General features: G+C 46.6%; 1 protein-coding gene across 2 annotated transcripts; it reads right to left on the bottom strand.

The window, feature by feature from the left end:
* Positions 1-3,965: 3,965 nt before the first annotated feature.
* LOC115390916 (LITAF domain-containing protein-like) lies at positions 3,966-17,302 on the bottom strand. 2 transcript variants are annotated; one of them, XM_030094963.1, is made up of 5 exons: positions 17,230-17,302; positions 14,120-14,216; positions 13,926-13,979; positions 13,704-13,854; positions 3,966-4,359 (listed from the first exon to the last, which is right to left on the bottom strand). In XM_030094963.1, exons 2-5 carry the CDS (start codon positions 14,205-14,207, stop codon positions 4,254-4,256), a joined length of 399 nt encoding a protein of 132 aa, XP_029950823.1. In that variant the 5' UTR covers positions 14,208-14,216; positions 17,230-17,302; the 3' UTR covers positions 3,966-4,253. The 2 variants fall into 2 exon arrangements, with proteins under 2 accessions (XP_029950823.1, XP_029950824.1); XM_030094964.1 differs by lacking the exon at positions 13,926-13,979.
* Positions 17,303-22,472: the final 5,170 nt, after the last annotated feature.

The following is a 22,472-nucleotide window of genomic DNA, read 5'->3' as shown; positions in this document are numbered from 1 at the left end:
GAGCGGGAGATCATTCCAGAGCCTAGGAGCAACGGCCTGGAATGATCGGGCTCCTCTGGTATTAAACCAGGTATGCAGCAGCTTTAAGAGATTCTGGTCCGCAGACCTTAAAACCATCACAGGGGAGTAAGGCTGGAGCAGGTCGCGAATATAAGAAGGAGCTTGGGTATGCAAGGCCCGAAAGGTTAAAAACCAAAATCTTAAGGTTAACTCTATAACAAACTGGTGGAGCTTGTCCTGCAGGAGACCAGGGATGACAGTGTCGAAGGCAGAGCTGAAATCAACAAACAGAATCCTGGCGTGGGATCCTGGAGAGTCCAGGTGCTGGAGGGTGAAGTTTATTGCATCGTCTACATACCTGTTGGCTCTGTAGGCGAACTGCAGGGGGTCCAGGTGATGTCAGTAAAGTCCTTTATGTGTGACAGCATGAGGCGCACAAATGACTTCATCATCACTGAGGTCAGGGCGACAGGTCTGTAGTCATTGAGTCCTGTTATGCTGGGTTTCTTGGGAACAGGAATGATGGTGGAGGCCTTGAAGCAGGCGGGAACATGGCATGTCTCCAGTGAGGTGTTGAAGGTGTCTGTGAACACTGGAGACAGCTGATCAGCACAGCACATGAGGATGGATGGAGAAACAGAACCTGGCCCGCTGGCCTTGTGGGATTCTGTCTCTTGAAAAGTCTGTTGACATCCTCCTGGATGGAGAGAGGTGTCGCTGAGGGAGGGGGGACGGGGGGGTGTGGAGCTATTGATACGGGCAGCTGTGGAGTCTCTCCTGCTGATGTGAGGGAGGCAGACGGAGGGTTGTGGCTGGTCAGTGGTGGGGGATGTGGTCAGGACTGTCCCATTGTCTGTCTTTCGAATCTACGATAAAACTCAGGCTGTTGGCCAGACGCAGGTCATTTTGAGCTTTGGATGCTCTCAGCTTGCAGTTAGTGATCTGCCTGAGCTCCTTCCAAACAGAGGCAGTGTTGTTGACTGAGAACTGATGTTGTAGTTTCTCAAGCCCCTTTCACACTGGCCAAATAACCCGTGTAAACCCGCTGCTTACCAACTCGGCCCAAAGCCTATTTTTATCACGTGAGCCTGCTGGAGAGTGAGCAGCAGATGGGATGAGCTCAATTCATGCTATGAGTCGCGTAATTTAATCTTTTGAATCGCATTCTGCACGATTTGCAGTCTTTTCGTGTCCCACGCCTCTCTTTTTAAACTAATACATTTCAATGACAGTCGCCTGGCCACACCCTCTCACAATTAAACGATGTATATACTATTGTTCTTTCATCCAGAAACTTAGGTAATAACCATTTTTACTGTTATTGCCCTGTCCACACTAAAGGTTACTTAAAGATGTGTGCAGCCACATCTGGACCCTGCGTCAAGGGGGGTGTGTGGGGGCGTCGCCCCCTCACCCAGACTCCCCCGCCCCCTCAGTCAAAGTACAGTATTTCATGAAAAAAAATAAAGTTTTCAGTATATTATGTGCTTAAAAAACAACAGCAAACTCCGCTGGCTTGGTCATATCAATATAAAGTGCTGTGCTATTCAAAATTCAAAGAAAGAGGAGACTCCAGCTCTGCTAAAGGTGAGAGCTGGTTATTTTATCATTTCTTTTGTTACCATTTGTGCTTTTTAGCAATGTGGTTAATGATCACGTTGGATCAGCGCTGCTGATCTGTGCATACTGTTTTTTAGTTGCTCCATTTAATTCTATTAAATTACGTTTTTTCCACCTGTGCGCCTATCCGACTCGGACCAACTCGGCCCTGGAAGTCAGACGCCCGCACGACGTGACAGCCGAGGCCCAGCCAAAGTGCCTCTCTGCTGGGGAGAGGAGCTCCGCGAAGTTTCCATCCGAGGTAATTGTGGCTAAGTTAGTGAAAACTGTCAGTTCGACAGCTGAGCTGACCCACCTGAAGATGGTAGATGAGCTGACTTTATAACACTGGCAATGGATGAAAAAATATAGCCGAAATGAGCGACTTTGCAGAGATTATGTCCCGCGCTGAAGCTCCCTTGCCGTGGCCCCCGCCAAGTGCAGCTAAATCGTTTGGATCTAAATAACTTCTGAAGGACTCCGTGCTGCACAATGTTTGTCTGAGTATTTGAGCATGCACACACCTAGAAATAAGGTCCAGATGTCAAAAAACCGAAGTTGTTCTTTAAGTGACTCTACTCTTTAAGTGTACTCTCCTCTGTACAGACACAATGGCTAAAATCAGAAAATAAGGTGTTTTTTTCATTTGGGATCAGTGACATTAGTTTCTTACAGGCCTTTGTGCAGCCTGTTCAAGACTTTGCTTTCATATATGAAGTTGTCATCAGCTGTCAAAAACACCCAAAAAGTGTACTGTCATGTTATGAGGCAAGACATGGGTGTAGGTCCTGATTAAACTGTCTTTTATTTAAGCTGTAACACAAAGCACAACAACAGCAATGCATTGCACTGGACTCGACGAGTAAACTCCCTTAGCTGTGTCACAGTGCCCTCTCGTGGCCACGGCCCCTAACTATGGCAACACAATTTATAGACAATAAACAATGTCACAGCATTGAGCACAGGACAGGTCACAAAACGTTGTGTGCGTGTGTGTGTGTGTGTGTGTGTGTGTGTGTGTGTGTGTGGGGGGGGGGGGGGGGGGGGGGGGGGGGTGTTGCTTCATTCAAAAAGTTTGATTTATCACAAAAATTATATTTATTACAAACTCCCAGAGCAAGAGGTGGACACATCTTTCATGCTTAATTCTAAACAGTGACCCAAAAAGTGATGAAATTCTGATTACTGAGAAGAAATACAATGCTTAATTGTTTTGGTTATTGTGCATTTCTTTCTTCATCTTACTTTTACTGAATACAGTAATTAGTAAATCTTATTAATCATCATAAAAGTGGTGCATATGATTTCTGTTCAATTGCAAATATAAAATTTGGTATGACACCTTGATTGCATTTTCCACTATTGCAGTGTTTAAAGGTGCATTGAGGAGTTTGCATGTTTTATGCGAAACAGTGCCCCCTGCAGGCCTTGGGCGTAATGCAGCTTAGTGAAAAACTCGTCCCTGTGGCTCGCGTGCAGGGAAGAGGGGGGCTCGCGTGCACGAAAGAGGGGAACTCCGTCTTCGCTCGTTTAGAAGCGCTCAAGTGAGATTTAAGTTTCTTTTACCTGGTGGAGTCTGTGCTGGAGCTGTGGCAGTGCAAGAAGCCAGTCTTTTCTTACTTTCTGGAAGCTCCTGCTCAGTTGTTGCTCACTAAGCATCTGGTGGAGTAATGGCGGACAAATCGAAACCTATCCAGCCGGAGCGCGCATTACGTCATTCCTTTCAAATTCTCCCCAAAAAACTCTGGTGCCAGACCGGCACTGCAACTTTCAAGTGACAATTTAGCGCTGTTAGAGGTACTTGTAATGAATATGTCAGGACACATTGTACACATCATTAAAAATGTGTAACATATTTATGGTGGAAAATAAGTATTTTTAAGGTTGTAAAACTCCTTAATGCACCTTTAAGGATAGGCTTATTTATTGTTTTTGTTGTTAATTCTCATTTTACGCTCTAAAGTAAAAAATATAACTTCTCTCCTGAGAATTGTCACAGTTCCGAATTACACGAATGCTGCATACCCCTGTATCTGCTAGTGTCCTTGGTAGTTCACCGGTTTAACTTTGATTACAAATGGCTGTTTTACCTGGTTAATGTCCAAATCTAAATCGATGTTCTTTTCACTGCCCCTGTCAGTATTTCTTTGATGCACATTTGATAATTTCTTAGCGTCTACGATGTAGAAGTTTCTGCTGAAGAGTGCAACTGCCAAGGGTTTAAGAGAAAAACTCAATGACAAGCTGATCAATAGATTGAATCTTTGAAGCAAACATGACATTCATATTTATAAAATATTTTCATTTTTGACATTTTCACAAACTTATCTAAAATTAAAAAAACACACAAGATACATTTCAAGATGTTATGAAATACAACATTTATGTCTGAAATATCACATTTCTATTAGATCACATACTTATGCTCTTATATTCATCTACTGATATGCTGGAACATTATATTAACTACAGAAAATATACGTGTATGTTGGCATATGAATTGGTTAAAGTCCAGATAATGAAGTTCACTCTTATGTCACATAAGGTAGTGCAGCTCAGTATATAGACAATGCAGTAATACAGGAATAACCATATGACACAGGAGTGCTGCCTTCAAGATGATGCGATCTGAATAGTTTACAATGCAGTTCTGCTCACATGCGTTTGTATTTGTAAATGACGTTGTTACAGATGGGGCAGTAGTGTTCCACGTCTTTGCAAGAATTCACGCAGAAGGGGATCAAGCAGCAAGGCCAGATGCTGTTGGTAGAGCATGGAAAAAAAAAGTTAAAACCATTAAACATGATGTGTGTAGGTAAACTCAATTTTATCCATCGAGATTGAATTTTATTTAACTGAATATTATACTCTCAGATTTAAATCACATTAAACCACAGCAAGTAAACTTCTGTTTTGATGGGTTATTTCTTTGTTGAAAGCCAGCGTCTTTGTCCAACAATCCATCCATCCATCTTCCACCACTTAGCTGGGACCGGGTCGCGGGGGCAGCAGTCAAAGCAGATGCCCAGACTGTCCCCTGTCCCCAGACACCTCCAGCTCTTTGAGGCGGATCCCAAGGCGTTCACAGGCCTGCTGAGAGGCAAAGTCTCTCCAGTGTGTCCTGGGTCTTCCCCAGAGCCTCCCCCAGGGCCTCCTGTTGGTGGAATATGCCTGAATACCTCCCCAGGGAGGAGTCCAGGAGGCATCCTAAAGATCTGAGGTGCCCAAGCCACCTCAGCTGGTTCCTCTCGATGTGGCGGAGTCGCGGCTCTACTCCGAGCTCCTCTCTGGTGACTGAGCGCCTCACCCTATGACGAAGGGAGCGCTCAGCCACCCCACAGAGGAAGCTCATTTCAGTTGCTTGTATCCAGGAACTTGTCCTTTCAGTCATGAACCAAAGCTCATGACCATAGGTGAGGGTGGGGATGTAGATTGACTGGTAAATCAAGAGCTTCGCCTTTCGGGTCAGCTCCTTCTTCACCACAACAGACCGATACAATGACCACATCACTGCAGACGCTGCACCGATCCATCTGTCAATCTCATGCTCCATCTGTCCCCAAGTAATGAACAAGACTCCAAGATACTTAAACTCCTCCACTTGGGCCAGAGTCTTCTTGTCGAGGACTATGGCCTTGGATTTGGAGGTGCTGATCCTCATCACGGTCGCCTCACACTCGGCTGCGAATCGCCCCAGTGCATGCTGTAGGTCAGGTTCTGTGGAGCCAACAGGACAACATCTGCAAAAAGCAAATATGAAATCCTGTGGCTACCAAACCTGACTCCCTCTGGCCCCTGGCTGTACCTAGAAATTCTGTCCATAAGGATTATGAACAGAGCCAGTGACAAAGGGCAGCCCTGCTGGAGTCCTACATGCACCATTAACAGTCCGACTTACTGCCGGCAATGGGGACCATCTGTATGACTCTGGTCATACAGAGACTGGATAGCCCTGAACAAGGAGCCCTGGACTCCGTACTCCCGGGGCACCCCCCACAAGATACCACGAGGGACACGGCTGAACGCCTTCTCCAACTCCACAAAACACATGTGAACTGGTCGGGTGAACTCCCATGAACCCTTGAGCACCCTATGGAGGGTATAGAGCTGGCCCAGTGTTTAGTGACCAGGACGAAAACCACATTGTTCCTCCTGCATCAGAGGTTTGACTATCAGTCGAATCCTCTTCTCAAGTGCTCTGAAACAGACTTTCCGGGGAGGCTGAGGAGTGTGATCCCCCTATAGTTGGAGCACATCTTCCGGTCCTCTTTTTTAAAAAGGGGAACCACCATCCCAGTCTGCCAATCCAGAAGCGCTGTCCCCGACTGCCAAGTGGTGTTGCAGAAACGCGTCAACCAAGACAACCTCTGCACATTCAGAAAATTAAGGTAGTCAGAGTAAATCTCATCCACTCTCGGTGCCTTGCCACCGAGGAGCTTAAAAACCACCTCGGTGACTTCAGCTTGGGTGATGGATGAGTCCACCTCTGAGACCTCAGCCTATGCTTCCTCCACGAAAGATGTGGTGACGGGATTGAGGAGATAATCGAGGTATTCCCTCGACTGTAAACAGTGTTAGTAGAGACCTGCTTTCCCCTCCTGAGGCGCTGGACGGTTTGCCAGAATTTCTTGGAGGCCGACTGGTAGTCCTCCTCTATGGCCTCCCCAAGATCCTCCCAGACCCGAGTTTTTGCCTCCATAACTATTCGGACTGCAGTTCACTTGGCCTACCAGCACCTGTCAGCTGCTTCTGGAGTCCCACAAGCCAACAAGACTTGACAGGACTCCTTCTTCAGCTTGACAACAGCCCTTACTTTCTGGTGTCCACAACTGGGTTCAGGAGTTACCACCATGACAAGCACCGGAGACCTCGCAACCACAGGTCCAGGCAGCTGCATCGAAAATGGAGGTGGAGAACATGGTCCACTCAGACTCAATGTCCTCTGCCCACGTGGGTGTTGAATTCCCCCAGTAGAACAATGGAGTCCCCAGATGGAGCACTGTACAGCACCCCTCCCAGGGACTCCAAGAAAGCCGGGTACTCTGCACTGCTGTTCGGTCCGTAAGCCGAGACAACAGTGAGGCACCTATCTCCAACCTGGAGGCGCAGAGATGCGACCCTCTCGTTCACTGGGGTGAACTCCAACATATAGCAGCTGTTGGCTATAAGCAAACCCACAGCAGTGCGCAACCTTCCACCGCGAGCAATGCCAGAGAAGTGGAGAGTCCAGCCCTTCTCCAGAGATTGGGTTCCAGACCTCAGGCTGTATGTGCAAGTGAGCTTGACTATATCTAGCCGGTACCTCTCAACCTCCCTCACAAACTCAGGCTCCACCCCCCCACAACGAGTTGACATTCCATGTCCATAGAGCTATTCCCTGTCTCCGAGGATTGGGTCGCCGGGCACCCTGCTGTCAGTTGCCACCCAATCCACATTGCACCCGGCCCCTACAGTTCCCTCGGTGGGTGGTGGGTCCGCCGGAGGGTGGGCCCACACCGCACCTTTGGACTGAGTCCGGCCGAACCTCATGGGCAAATGCCCGGCCACCAGGCACCTGCTTCCGAGCCCCAACCCCAGGCCTGGCTTCAGGGTGGGGCCAGGACTGTGCCATAACGGGTGACATCACAGTCCCAGATTTAATATTCTTCATAGGGGCTGTTGCCCTGCCCTTAATCTGGCTCATCACCCAGGACCTGTTTGCCATGGGAGACCCTACAAGGGGCATAAAGCCCCGGTCAACATAGCTCCTGGGATCACGCAGGCACTCAAACTCTCCCACTACTTTAAGGTCGCAGGTCGCAGGTCGCAGGGGAGAGCAGATGGATGAATAGGTTATTTCTTTGTATAAGGCTGCATCTTGTCTAACAATTATCATACTGTTGAATCGGTTGTTATTTTCCATCCATCCATCCATCTTCTACTGCTTATCCGGGGCCGGGTCGCGGCGGCAGCAGTCTCAGCAGGGATGCCCAGACTTCCCTGTCCCCAGACACTTCCTCCAGCTCCTCTGGGAGGATCCCAAGGCGTTCCCAAGCCAGCCGAGAGACATAGTCTCTCCAGCGTGTCCTGGGTCTTCCCCGGGGTCTCCTCCCAGTGAGACATGCCCGGAACACCTCCCTAGGGAGGCGTCCATGAGGCATCCTAAACAGATGTCCGAGCCACCTCAGCTGGTTCCTCTCGATGTGGAGGAGTAGCGGCTCTACTCCGAGCTCCTCCCTGGTGACTGAGCTCCTCACCCTATCTCTAAGGGAGTGCCCAGCCACCCTACGGAGGAAGCTCATTTCCCGCTTGTATCCGGGATCTTGTCCTTTCGGTCATGACCCAAAGCTCATGACCATAGGTGAGGGTGGGAACGTAGGTTGACCGGTAAATCGAGAGCTTCGCCTTTCGGCTCAGCTCCTTCTTCACCACGATGGACCGATACAACGACTGCATCACTGCAGCCGCTGCACCAATCCACCTGTCAATCTCACGCTCCATCCGTCCCCCACTCGTGAACAAGACCCCAAGATACTTGAACTCCTCCACTTGGGCTAGGGTCTCTCCACCAGCCTGGAGGGGGCAAGCCACTTTCCTCCGGTCGAGGACCATGGCCTCGGATTTGGAGGTGCTGATCCTCATCCCTGCCGCTTCACACTCGGCTGCGAACTGCCCCAGTGCATGCTGTAGGTCCGGGTTCGATGAAGCCAACAGGACAACATCATCTGCAAAAGCAGAGATGAAATCCTGTGGTTCCCGAACCGGACCCCCTCCGGCCCCAGGCTGCACCTAGAAATTCTGTCCATGAAGATTATGAACAGAACCGGTGACAAAGGGCAGCCCTGCCGGAGTCCAACATGCACCGGGAACAGGTCCGACTTACTGCCGGCAATGCGGACCAGACTCCTACTCCGGTCATACAAAGACCAGACGGCCCTTAACAAGGGGCCCCGGACTCCGTATTCCCGGAGCACCCCCCACAAGACACCACGAGGGACACGGTCGAATGCCTTCTCCAAATCCACAAAACACATGTGGACTGGTTGGGAAAACTCCCACGAACCCTCGAGCACACTGTGTAGGGTATGGAGCTGGTCCACTGTTCCACGACCAGGACGAAAACCGCATTGTTCCTCCTGGATCCGAGGTTCGACTATCGGTTGGATCCTCCTCTCCAGTACCCTGGAATAGACTTTCCCGGGGAGGCTGAGGAGTGTAATCTCCCTATAGTTGGAGCACACCCTCCGGTCCCCCTTTTTAAACAGGGGAACCACCACCCCGGTCTGCCAATCCAGAGGCACTGTTCCCGACCGCCACGCGATGTTGCAGAGACGTGTCAACCAAGACAGTCCCTGCACATCCAGAGACTTAAGGTACTCAGGGCGAATCTCGTCCACCCCCGGTGCCTTGCCACCAAGGAGCTTGCCAACCACCTCAGTGACTTCAGCTTGGGTGATGGACGAGTCCACCTCTGAGACCTCAGCCTATGCTTCCTCCACGGAAGACGTGGCGACGGGATTGAGGAGGTCCTCAAAGTATTCCTTCCACCGTCCAACAATATCCCCAGTTGAGGTCAGCAGCTCCCCACCTCCACTGTAAACAGTGTTGGCGGAGACCTGCTTTCCCCTCCTGAGGCGCCAGACGGTTTGCCAGAATTTCTTCGAGGCCGACCGATAGTCCTCCTCCATGGCCTCCCTGAACTCCTCCCAGACCCGAGTTTTTGCCTCCACAACTGCTCGGGCTGCAGTTCGCTTGGCCTGCCGGTACCCGTCAGCTGCTTCGGGAGTCCCATGAGCCAGCAAGGCTCGATAGGACTCCTTCTTCAGCTTGACGGCAGCCCTTACTTCCGGTGTACACCACCGGGTTCGGGGGTTGCCGCCACGACAGGCACCGGAGACCTTACGACCACAGCTCCGAGCAGCTACTTCGACAATGGAGGTGGAGAACATGGTCCACTCGGACTCAATGTCCCCAGCCTCCCTCGGGACATGAGAAAAGCTTTCCCGGAGGTGGGAGTTGAAAGTCATGCTGACAGAGGGTTCCGCCAGACGTTCCCAGCAGACCCTCACAACACATTTGGGTCTGCCAAGTCTGTCCGGTTTCCTCCTCCGCCAGCGAATCCAACTCACCACCAGGTGGTGATCGGTCGACAGCTCTGCCCCTCTCTTCACCCGAGTGTCCAAAACACGCGGCCGGAGGTCAGATGACACGACAACAAAGTCGATCATCGACCTCCGACCTCGGGTGTCCTGGTGCCAAGTGCACTTATGGACACCCCTGTGCTCGAACATGGTGTTCGTTATGGACAAACTGTGACTAGCACAGAAGTCCAATAACAGAACACCACTCGGGTTCAGATCGGGGAGGCCGTGCGATCCAATCACCCCCTTCCAGGTCTCACTGTCGCTGCCCACGTGGGCGTTGAAGTCCCCTAGTAGAACAATGGAGTCCCCAGTCGGAGCACTGTCCAGCACCCCTCCCAGGGACTCCAAGAAGGCCGGGTACTCTGCACTGCTGTTCGGCCCATAAGCCGAGACAACGGTGAGGCACCTATCCCCAACCCGAAGGCGCAGGGATGCAACCCTCTCGTTCACTGGGGTGAACTCCAACACATGGCGGCTGAGCTGTGGGGCTATAAGCAAACCCACACCAGCCCGCCGCCTCTCACCGCGGGCAACGCCAGAGAAGTGGAGAGTCCAGCCCTTCTCGAGAGGTTGGGTTCCAGAGCCCAGGCTATGTGTGGAGGTGAGCCCGACTATATCTAGCCAGTACCTCTCAACCTCCCTCACAAGCTCGGGCTCCTTCCCCGCCAACGAGGTGACATTCCATGTCCCTAGAGCCAGTCTCTGTGTCCGGGGATCGGGTCGCCGGGCACCCTGCCGTCGGCTGCCACCCAATCCACACTGCACCCGGCCCCTACGGTTCCCTCGGTGGGTGGTGAGCCCACCGGAGGTCAGGCCCACGTCGTCCATTCGGGCTGAGCCTGGCCAGGCCCCGTGGGCAAAGACCCGGCCACCAGGCGCTCGCTTACGAGCCCCAACCCCAGGCCTGGCTCCAGGGTGGGGCCCCGGCTGCGCCATACCGGGCGACGTAACGACCTTTGTTCTTTTTCTACTCATAGGGGGTTTTGAACTGCTCTCAGTCTGACCCATCACCCAGGACCTGTTTGCCATGGGAGACCCTACTAGGGGGCATAAAGCCCCCCGGCAACATAGCTCCTGGGATCATGCGGGCTCTCAAACTCCCCCACCACGTTAAGGTGGCAGTTCTCGGGGGAGGGTTGTTATTTTTTCCCAAATTTTTTTTTTTTTCCCAAAAAAACAAAAAACAAAACAACATTCAACAATATTTTTTCAAATGGTGACAGTTTGGGTTATGCATTTGTGGGATGAGCAACTGAACAGAAGATGTGGGTTACATGTGACCAAGAGTTTATAGAAGCAAGCTTATGTTTGATAGCCTCGTAAACCAACCCTGCCCACTTCGCATCCACATTTGGATTTTGGAGCTTGGGTGGGTCGCTCCACAATCCAAATGTAGAGTGGGTGGGGCTGGCTTAGGAGGCTATATATTTGGATGTTTGCAGGTTCTAATCACCTCTGGCAGGTCTCCTTTGTGGCTCCTGACCCACTGCTCTGAATATAGGGATTATAGACCCTCCAGAAAAACGCGAGCAAAAATTCTTGATTATGTGTACTTAAATCCCAGATTATGTGAGCGAAAATACTTGATTATGCAAATGAATATGCAGGGTTTTTATGCCATTTTATGCAGTAAAATTGCGGACAGTTGTGAAGTGTGCTGTAAAATATGCGAAAGGATGCCAGATATGTAGGTTACCCACACTCTCACTCTCTCTCTCTCACGCACGCACGCACACACACACATACACACCACTAAATCACATTAATTTTATATTAGTTCGTTATTTATCTTAAATTGTTACTCACCAATGCTCGTCAATGGAACACACACACACACACACACACACACACACACACACACACACACACACACACACACACAATTGCTAAAACCTGTGGTAAAGTGTGTGTGTGTGTGTGTGTGTGTGTGTGTGTGTGTGCAATTGCTAAAACCTGAGAAAGCCGTCAATACGGTGTTTCAAATGAACTGGTTTCCTTGTTACCTGGTGACTGACTTCCTTTAGCACTTCCTGCTGCTGCTGCTGCTCGTAGCAGCAGATGTTGAAATCAGACTCATTAAAGGCCTGAGCGGCTATTTGTCTGGTTTTTAACATCTATCAGCAACAAGGGACGTGAAACAAACCCAGTCACCAGTTAATAGGGAAACCAGTTCTTCCAAACACCGGCTTCGCTCCGGTTTCTGGACACTCCTCCTCCCCCAGTTTGCTGCTGCGTTCAGGTGACTGGAGCGAGCTGCGGAAAACTGAAACTCCGTCATTCACATGAAGGCAGCGCTGACAGCTGGACTCAGGAGACACTCAGGAGACACGTGAAGGAAGCGTGGACTATTTGCACAAAGGAACGGTTCTCAAACAGCTGTGATCCGGCTCACATCATTCACTTTAAAGAACGCGTTCAAACGAACGACTCGTTCATTGAACGTCACAGCACTTCAAGCAAGACCATTTCTCTTTTTTTTCACGGTAAATGTGAGATTATTGCGGGAATTATGCGCCCTTTTGGAAAATATGTGGCCCCTGCATAATCAGCGGCAAAAGGGTGATTTATGCGTGAATTCATGCAATCGCATAATCGCGTTTTTCTGGAGGGTCTAGGATTAGGATAGGTTGAATACAGAGTAGGAATTTCCTCAGTGGAATCAAAGAAATATGTTTTCCTTCTTTCTAAATCTACATCAATTTTGTCAGTTGTTTCAAATCCGTCTAACTAGTATTGATTCAAGCTGTGAGTTTCTGCTGCCTGCCTGGGCAGTCTGTCATTTGAGCCACTACAACACTTGGAATTTTCCTGAATATCTACAAATTCAGTTGCACAGCAGTGTTGACCTCCATGAGGAGAAGGTATACCGTGGTGACTAAACAATGTTCTTCATCACACTGCAGAAGCTCCTGTTCATCAAATTTGTGAAGCGCTAAAGTTCCAATGATTCACCAATCAAGAGTCAACAGCAAAGAAAAGTCAGATGTCATCGGCAAAGAGGATAATCTCCCATGGGTGCAACACAAAGTCACTGCTCATTCCTGACCTGCATATCCCATATAAACCTGGCATCATTTGAAGGGGAAATGGTGATAATTTTCATCAGGTTGAGTTTTTTTTTTTTTTTTTACATGTTTTAAAGACATTGATTTTCCATTGAGAATATTGTTTTTTTTTACAGGTGTGTGACGAGATCTCATGACATGATATCTCATGAGATTAAATCATGATGATATTCCTCATTTCAGTTAAAAGCTTTCTGGCAGCCATAGAGCAGAGGCCTATCAAATTGGGAGTTATCCAAACTTTTATTTGTGACCTGTGGGGGGTACAGGAATGCACCTTTGTTTCAAGTAATCTGCCAGAAAATGACAAATTGCACTGTTAAAAATAAATATTTAATTTTATTTGTGGAAAGAAGTTCATGCTCATGCTTAGGCTATGGATGCATGCAAATTGTAAAACATTTCAAAATGCACCCGTATTGTTTTGTGACTGCTAAATAAAAAAGCCTGTTTGTCCAGTCATATATAGGGCTCGAAAGGCTGCGTCCCACTGTAGTGCATTGTGGACCGCGGCAGCCATTTAAGTGGCTTGTGGTGCTTATTTACATCTCGAGCTTCTGTGCATTGTGCCATGAGAGACACATTTAGGTCCTAAACATTTAGGAGATCCATATGATCCATATGAACACCTTCATTATATTATCATCATGAACCTACTATTGTGTCTCATCTTGTCTTTTAAGCTGAGTGTATTGTCACACCCCTGTTTTATGAATGAACTGAGATTTACTATTTGCTATCAACACAGGCATTTCATTTATTTCAGCTGAGAGCAACTGGGTTTCACAAACACTCTGAAGATCATGTGAAGCTGAATTTTGTTTGTACATACATTATTTGTATTTCACTCCTAAATGTCCCTGGATTGTGGGTTGCAGTGTTTTAATGGTTGTGTGTGATGATGGCTTCTACTCACAGGAAGATTCCGAGTGTGCCGCAGATCACCCATGTGAGAAGACCGTTTGTGTGTTCAGTTCGAGTGATAATGTTATTGTGGCAATAAGGACAAGCCATATGTCCAGGAACGTCTCCCAGCTGGTTTGGGTTCACCACCACCACCTGGGTCACTGTGAGCACCAGAAAACAAATTTAACACTAAGTTTGATTGTGAAGAAAAACACTGAAGAAAGATGCTTACCAGGTTGAACTGTCACTGGCTGCTGTGCGTTGTATTGGTAAGCAGGCTGTTGAGCTGCACAAATGAGAGAAATAGTTCAGTCACTTCAACTAATGTGGCATCTTTAAGTGCAGAAATTAGAACAATGCAGGTTTGTAGCAAAAGAGGAGCATAAGCGGGTAAAATGACTCAGATTAACAGTGATTGATTCCTACCAGGTTGAACTGCAGGTGCAATTCCCATAGGAGGGCCAGGGTAAGGTGGTGCTGGAATTTGGGGAGGGGGTCCTTGTCCTTTCTCCATGATAGTTGTCTAAAGGATTGGTAAACAAACAAAAATAAGAACTCACAAAAGTAGGCTCTGTAACTCAAAAGTATTTATCACAGAGCACATGTCAAACTTGACTGGAGTTTGAAATGTGTTCTACGAGTCTTGAGAGCCAACATCCTGCATGTTTTAGGTCTCTCCCCAGTTGCAATACAGCTGATTGCAATGAGAGCTACTGGGCTTTTTTCCAAGCTGGAGGAGGAACAACATGAGATTGAGGTGTGCTGAAGCAGAGAAACATGCAAAACATGTAGAACTCCAGCCCTTGAGGAATGCAGTTTGACACCCGTCGTTGATGTTCTGAATGAAGCGATGACCACGTCAGAGTCCTTTTGCAAAAATGTATGGTCAACAGAGTTGGGTATGTAACGACAAGTAATGAGCATTACAAGTCGTTAAATTACTTTTGATGGGAATGAGTAGTGTAACAGCACTACTCCTTCTAGACTGTTAGTTAAACTAGCGTTAAAAATGAAACGCTACGATCGTTACTTTTACAATGACTGCAAATAGAGCAACCAAAATCTTACTATTTTAAGCGGAGGTTTTTTTATGGCCACACAGTGGTTAGCGCTCGTGCCTCACAGCAAGAAGGTCCTGGCCGGCCCCCGGCCCCGGAGGGTGTGAGAAACTTTGTGCTCGCCGGCGGGCCCACAGCTGGGGGTGGCGCGCCGCATCGGGGGGCCCGGGGGTCCGCTGCCGGACCTCCGGAACCGACTCGGTGCGACGCCGGGGGCGGACCTGCTCCGTAGGACCACTGGGTGAGACCGCGCGTCTCGGTCCCGCTGCCGAGCGGGTCGGCGGGGAGCTGGTCGGAGCGGCGGGGGCGGCCGGCGGTGTGATCCGCGGTCGCCCGCCCACAAAGCCCGACCGGGCCTGGAGGCTGAGCCGCTGGGTCGGTGGACCCGACTGCCACGGCCACGCAGCTGTTAGCATCGTAGTTAGCTTAGCTCGAAGCTAAGCCGGAAGTCAATCAGAGGCGGACTACGCAAGTGGACAAAATACTCCTTCCAGTGGTCCAGGGGAGGCGTATTAGCACGTGAACTAAATCCAAATGGTTATAAAACATTTTAAAAGACGTGTTTTCTTTTCAATCAGTTAAAGTAACGTTTTTATACACACAGATATCCGCATGCGCAGTGCTCCGCGGAAGGATATACCGGAGCACAGCTCCGCAGAGCACTATGCAGTAACGAGTAGTGTAACTTCGTTACTATTTCCATGGAGTAATCAAGTAGTGTAAAGGCACTACTTTTTTCAAAAGTAACGGGTAATTCTTTACTTTTTTGAGTAACGGACCCCAACTCTGATGGTCAAATATACAATCGTATGGTATGATGCTCATCCTAAGTCCTCTTCAAAAAACCAAATCTATCCAGCTCTGCATCCTAACCTCCATCATGACTTTCTCCATCCGCCTACAGAATTTTAATTTAAAGATGATGAAGGCATAAATCAGATGTTTTTTCATATGCAAAGTTCACATACTGAAGCGGCCGCTGTAGAGTGAGAGATCCCGCCACTAAGCACAGAGACCAGTCTCAACCCGCTGGCATCTGGCCCATTTTTACAATTTTGTTATGACTGTGGGGGGTCAGCGGGACAGCTGACTCCTCAGGAGGGGGCTGTGTAGCAGCCACTATACAGTGAGGGGGCGGGGGCAGTGCAAAGGACGTTGGGAAGTGCTGACTTTATTTATGTGTTGAGTTAGTTACACCCTGTGTCCAGGTGAGGTGGCTGGTGAGCACACCCCTTGGAGAAAGACATATGTGTGTGGTTCAAAATAAATGCAACCTGAGCAATACAATCTGCCTTTTTGTCACTGTGAACACTGATGGTGTTACAATAGGTAGTATTGGTACATACATGCTGGAATGGCCAAACCATTGTCCTAATACTCTTTGGCGCGGTTTTCTTGTTCTGCTCCTGTTTGTCGAGTATAAAAATAAACCAGTCATTCTGCTTTTAGGGCCTGCGACCTTCCTCCTCCACACTATCCTCCACATTGTTATTCCTTTCTTCAAAATGACCTGTCTGTAAAAGTGGTTAGTGCTGTAAACCAAGTCATGGGGTTTCTATGAAACTTGTTTTGATTGTTTATTGACTTTGATATGTATTCATGAATTCCCATATCAGCTGAGGAACTGGAGCTGACTCTGGGAGAAAGCAGATTATTCCTGTACAAGGCTACCAGTCCATCACAGGTAAAATCCAGACAGACAGACAATCACACACATTGACTGACAGGAAATGCAGAGAGCCACCAGTTGACCTTGCTCAAATGCTTCAGAATGAGAAAGAAAACCTTCTTGAGAACAGTAAGTGCACTGCAGAACAATACATGATTTCATAGGTGGGGAGAGTCACCAAGTTGAGTCATTTTACAGTCATCACAAAACACAGAAAGCAGGTGGAGATCCATACACTAAGAAACAGGTGACCAAAAAAAAAAAAAGAAACAGTGAAAATTTGCGTCTTGTTTAAACCGTCCATCTCACCCTGCAGTCAAAAACAAATTTCCTCTCAAGCATGCCTGTTTTCATTGTACGCTATTTCTTTTGAGACTGCTCATCACAGCTGATGTCATTACAGTATTATTATTGCTTTAACTGCCTATTCATCACAGTCATTATGCACAAGAGGAAACACCCAAAGGCTTCACCAAAGAAAGAAGTACAGGCCACTGACAGGCTTGTCTTTATTAAAGTTTGAGCTGTTTTTTTCCCCTCATATTTGTTTAAACAAATGATTTAACTGAGCAGACATATTTCATTAATACTTTATTGGATGATCTTTTAAAATAAATAAAAAAAAATAGAAGGTTGTCTTGATTTTCATGTTTTTTCAATTTGACAAAAAAAATTAAATTTTCTTTGAAAAAATAGGGCTTACATGCTGTAGATGTCAGTAAAGAAATAAAAACATGTTTAAAAAACATTAATCTCTTTGCTCTTTTAAAAGAAGCATGGTTAGATTTTAAAAGACTTTTCCTGCTTACCTTGCCTTGAAGGTGTTGTCACAGCCTGGAACTGCTCTGTTCAGAGGAATTTGTGGAACTGAGGTGAAGCAACACAAGCTGGCCTGTTTGAGAAAGGAGGTGGGGCAGAGTATTGAAAACTTTGTGAAGAGTCACCTTTGTTACTGTCATCTTATTTTTGCTGCACAAACATCATTAGTTTTTTTGTTCACTTGAAAAGGAAAAAAAAACTCAAAGGACCCCAATGTAAAAAAATGATAAAATGAAGTTTTTAATCGACAGTTTTTTAATTCCCCATGACTGGGGAAGGCCGTGTTGTGCCCTTCCTTCTTCAACACACTTCAGATGCTCCAGTTTGTTTAATTAATGAAGCTTTAACTTTCCATGGGTTTTATTTCTTTTGTTTCAGTGATCCACTAAACAAGAGTCAACAGCAAAGAAAAACATCATCGGCAAAAAAGATAATTTCCCATTAGTGCAACAAAAATTCAACACTCATTTTACACATGCATCTTGCACCATTCAAAGGAAAATAGTTTTATTAATAGTACTTTGCAGCAGGTTGAGATTTATAGAGACGGAGCGTAACAAACAGATTCCTTTAATTTTTGTACTTAGTTCAGTCAGTAAAGTTTATTTATATAGCACCTTTCACAGACAAAAAAGCCACAAAGTGCTTCACAGCATAAATAAATAAGACAACAAATAAATACACATAGATAAATAAACAACACTTAAAAATGAGATCAAAACAGGCCCAAAAAAACTAAGCAAATGCTTGAGAGAACAATAAGGTTTTAAGTTGTGTCTTAAAAGTGTCAACAGACACAACTGAGCAGAGAGAGAGCGGGAGATCATTCTAGAGCCTGGGAGCAACGGCCTGGAATGATCGGGCTCCTCTGGTGTTAAACCAGGTATGCGACGCCTTTAAGAGATTCTGGTCCGCAGACCTTAAAACCATCACAGGGGAGTAAGGCTGGAGCAGGTCGCGAATATAAGAAGGAGCTTGGGTATGCAAGGCCCGAAAGGTTAAAAACCAAAATCTTAACGTTAACTCTGTAAGAAACTGGCCGCCAATTAAGCTCCTTTAAAATGGGAGATATGCGGGTCCATCTGTTTGTGCGGGTCAAAATTCTTGCTACAGAGTTTTGCACAAGTTGCAGCCTCAAAAGCTCCTTCAGTTGGTCTCAGCAGGTCTCCATTTATTCCGTGATAATGTTGCTGGTTGTGTTCTTATGAATTGTACACCAGTCTCTATAGGCTGGTGTGTTGTAAAAGAAATAACTCTGACTCCTGCCGTAAAGATATACGCGACAGGTTACTGCCTGTCCATGGGTTCAACAGCAGGGAGGACGCCAGCCTGCTCAGAGTTTCCATAGTTTTGTTTTCAAATCAAAAATACAAAAACATAAAGCACACTGCCTGAGGAGCCTTCCTGGCTTCCCTCCAGACAGCAACCACAAACTGGACTGCCAGACTTGTTGTCTAGTTAATTGAACAATATATCAATAAAACATTGAATGATTAATTTTTTTTTCTTTATTCAGAAGTAAACTGTAGAGTTATTTATCGACTTGAGTTAGTGGTGATAGGGGTGGGGGGGTGGGGGGGTGGGGGGGGGGGGGGGGGGGGGGGGGGTCAGAGCACCATTAAATTTTCAATCCCACATTTCATCAAGAAAGGTGAGAATGGGTCTCCCGATTGCAAGAAAGTTTTTAATATAACCAGTCCTTTGAAATTGTAGTGTTTCCATCCCAATGACTGAAAACATTTCCGTTATCTATCATTGAAAAGGTGTGGCTAACGGAGACTTCCCATTAGTACATTTTTGAAGACATGCCAAAATTCTTGCAGGGACAGGTGGATCACAGTGACATGTGAGAAGTTTATACAGCTTTAATGTGATTCATATATGACAGTTTGCTCACGTTATTATCAATACCACATGGCGGGAATAGCCAAGTCATAAACCTGAAAGTCTTTGTCCTTGTTTTTCCTGTCTCTGCTCCCGCTTTTCAAACTTTTTTAAATAAATTTTTTGTTGTTTTGTTCTTAAAGAAATCAGTGTTTTGTTTGTCACTTTTCTGTCAAAGTATTATGTCTCTCACATTCTTGAACTTTATTTTGCAGTTCATGTTTGCTCGTTTACAGCACAGGTTTATCCCGCTCCAATGTTCACAATAGGAAAGGTTTAACATGAGAAGTATGGTGTGAATAATATACTAAAATTAACACAGATGAAATTTCACTGATTCCTGTTGCTATTCTGAGATATTTCCTGCATATCAGCTACAACAGAGCCAAATCTTGTGTTTTCAGGGTTCCCATGGGAGGATTTCTTCTTTTCTATATTTTCTAATCTCTTCAAAGCCTCTTTGAACTCTTCAGTCCTCCTCTTCAACTCCTCCCTTTTTTTTTCCACACGTCTCCATCCTTGAGGTTATAAAAATTTGGTGGCAGGCAGGCGTGGCTGCTGAAATGACTATTTGTTTTCAGAGTGGGATTTTTTCTGTTAACAAGATTTCCTGGGTTTCTTTCTTTCTTTTCTAACCTAGTACTTACCTCAAGTTGCTTTTTGGGACATACAGTCATACATGTGTACATTTAGGGAGGAGTTTATTACAGCCTCATGACAGTGTTTCCTCAAGGATTTTTTTCAGCAGGTTGGGCAGGCTCTCCGGTTAACCATGGTGGCGTAAACAAATGTCACTTGATCGCAGATTCTACTTTACAAACTGTTACTGATATGCCAATAAAAAATGGCTTTTTAAAGGCTGACTATTGTTTTATTGAAAATATTTTATTTTGTATTCATTTAACAGAAATATTGACATATATATTAGCATGGATGATGTACACACACATGAACCACCTGTAAAAAAGCAACGAAAAAGTGCTTTGCACTAATACACAGCTTGGACAGGGTCAGGACAGAATAGCAACACATAGAACACATTTCCCCCATGTTCAAAGTTATGTTATTCGATGTCTGCATACAAAAAAAAACAAACAAACAAAAAAAACGCCTTGCACATCTAGTCAAGTGCGAGTTCACGCATTCTTTCTTATTGTCCATGCTTTGCACAGCGAATCTGATGGGATGAGTCTGAATGATCAATTGGAGATTGTGCTCACATCTACCCCAGATACTGTCGCGGAGCCAGAGTGGGGGCAAGGGGGCGGTCGCCCCACAAGGTCATAGGGCCCCGTTTCATGTGATGTGTTCACATTTACTCGTAAATAAATTATTATAATAAAATGTGCAGTGTGTGAGAGAAGGTATACGCATATGAGTGTTGGCTCCAATTTGCCAATTCTTACATTACGACTGTCCATGAATGCATCAGAGCTGTGAGCCAGCGCTGATTGGCTGTGCGGCATGAATGAGTTTTTTTTTTGTACTTGATCTGAACTCTTTGGAGGGAAGTTAAACAGTATGCTAAACACTCTGCTAGCCGCTAGCGGTACTACCCAAAACCTAACATGGGAGCCACTGGTGAGTCAGTGAAACCTTCAAAAATATTATCTTTATCAGAATGCTGTGGTCTTAAACACCTGCCTATTTGAATGTGCCTTGTGTTGCTCTCAACTATAAGAGACCGCCGAGTCTATTTTTTTTTCTTGTAATATTTGTGAAATTCACAAATATTAGAAGAAAAAAAAAACACTGTGACTTCACGGTGGTGGTGCAGTGGTTAGCGCTCATGCCTCACAGCAAGAGGTCCTGGGTACAAATACCGTCCGGGGCTCGGGGCCTCTCTGTGTGGAGTTTGCATGTTCTCCCAGTGTGTGCGTGGGTTCTCTCCAGGTACTCTGGCTTCCTCCCACGGTCCAAAAACACGCATGTCAGGTTAATTGGTCACCCTAAATTGCCCCTAGGTATGAATGTGTGAGTGAATGGTTGTCTGTCTGTATATGTCAGCCTTGTGACAGACTGGCGACCTGTCCAGGGTGAACCCCGCCTTTGCCCACAGCAGCTGGGATCCAGCCACCTTAAAGGGAAGCGGTAGACAATCAATGAAGGCAGAGGAGAGGAGAGCGAACAGGAGGAGCAAGCAAGAGCCTGGAAAGAGGCAGCAGCCAATCAGGAAGAACTAGAGGAGGGAGCACAGATTTAAAAAAAAAAAAAAAAACTTTCCCTTCCTCATTTCATCCTTGTGTGCTGAATCTTTCAGGTGACTTGAAGGGTGACCCATCTGTAATATGTTTGAAGTAGTCCTCTCAACTGCGTCAAAGGGTAAATTCAAACAGCACATACATCTGCATATATGACACCATCTATAAATGTACTCAAGTGAAAAAGTCGTTTCTGACAATTAAATGTACTTTGCTCTGAAAGGCTGGGTTGCTCCAAACGTGTTCCCACTTTGCTGTGGAGAACTGCAGAGAGCCAGGGGGGAATTCTGTGGCCCATGCTGGAAGGTGGAACTGAAAAACAACAACAAAATCAAAACTTTGCATTGTTAGAGAAAAGTAGATCTTTTGGAGGATAAAACAGGGACTGTAGCATCACCTGCATGCCTCCTGTGATGGTTAAAATATTACATTCAATAGTACATTCATTAGATTCAGTAAACTGAATCTTCCAGACTTCAAATGTGGACAAGCGAATGAAGGAAACACTTTAATATTTCATATATATTCAGGTTTTCGTGTTTACCAGTCCACAATACTCGATCCACCATTCACAATCTCTCCCATGCATGCAGTTTGATATAATAAACCAGTTCAATCATGGTAAAATTCGACACTACAGGAAACAAACTACCAGGAGCTACCACTAACTAAACACCGGGATTCTACAGCTAAACCCAGCGAGGGACCGAGCTCACTGAGGAGAAGGCATGGAGGAGGTGGGGATGCAGATCCACAGCCAGAGGTCAGGAGATTGAACAGCATGGGGGACAGAATCCCAGCCTGTCTGACTCCGTTTGTCACAGAAAAGGAGCCAGAGGCTACAAAGCAATGCATACTTTCAAATGTCAAGAAAGTCACCAAATTGGAAACATTGAGTGTAGTAATATCTCCTCGTTGATCAATCAGCAGCATCGGACTTGTCTTTGCTCATGATTTCTGCAGTATCATCACTGCAGACTGAATTACAGCCTCAGTTGAGCCAGTTTTGGTTCCCAAACCCTATGACTGACACCCCTGGTGTAACCATCCCTGCATGCTTTCTTGAACACGACAGAGTCAATGTACAGTCATCTCAAAACAAAGAAAGCAGGTGGAGACACATACTTTGTAGATTAAAGTAAATGGGT

This window comes from Salarias fasciatus, chromosome 6 (genome assembly GCF_902148845.1).
Source record: "Salarias fasciatus chromosome 6, fSalaFa1.1, whole genome shotgun sequence".
In the NCBI taxonomy this organism is placed as follows: domain Eukaryota; kingdom Metazoa; phylum Chordata; class Actinopteri; order Blenniiformes; family Blenniidae; genus Salarias; species Salarias fasciatus.
Note: the sequence above shows the minus strand (reverse complement) of the source record. Positions and strands in the feature narration are given on the sequence as shown.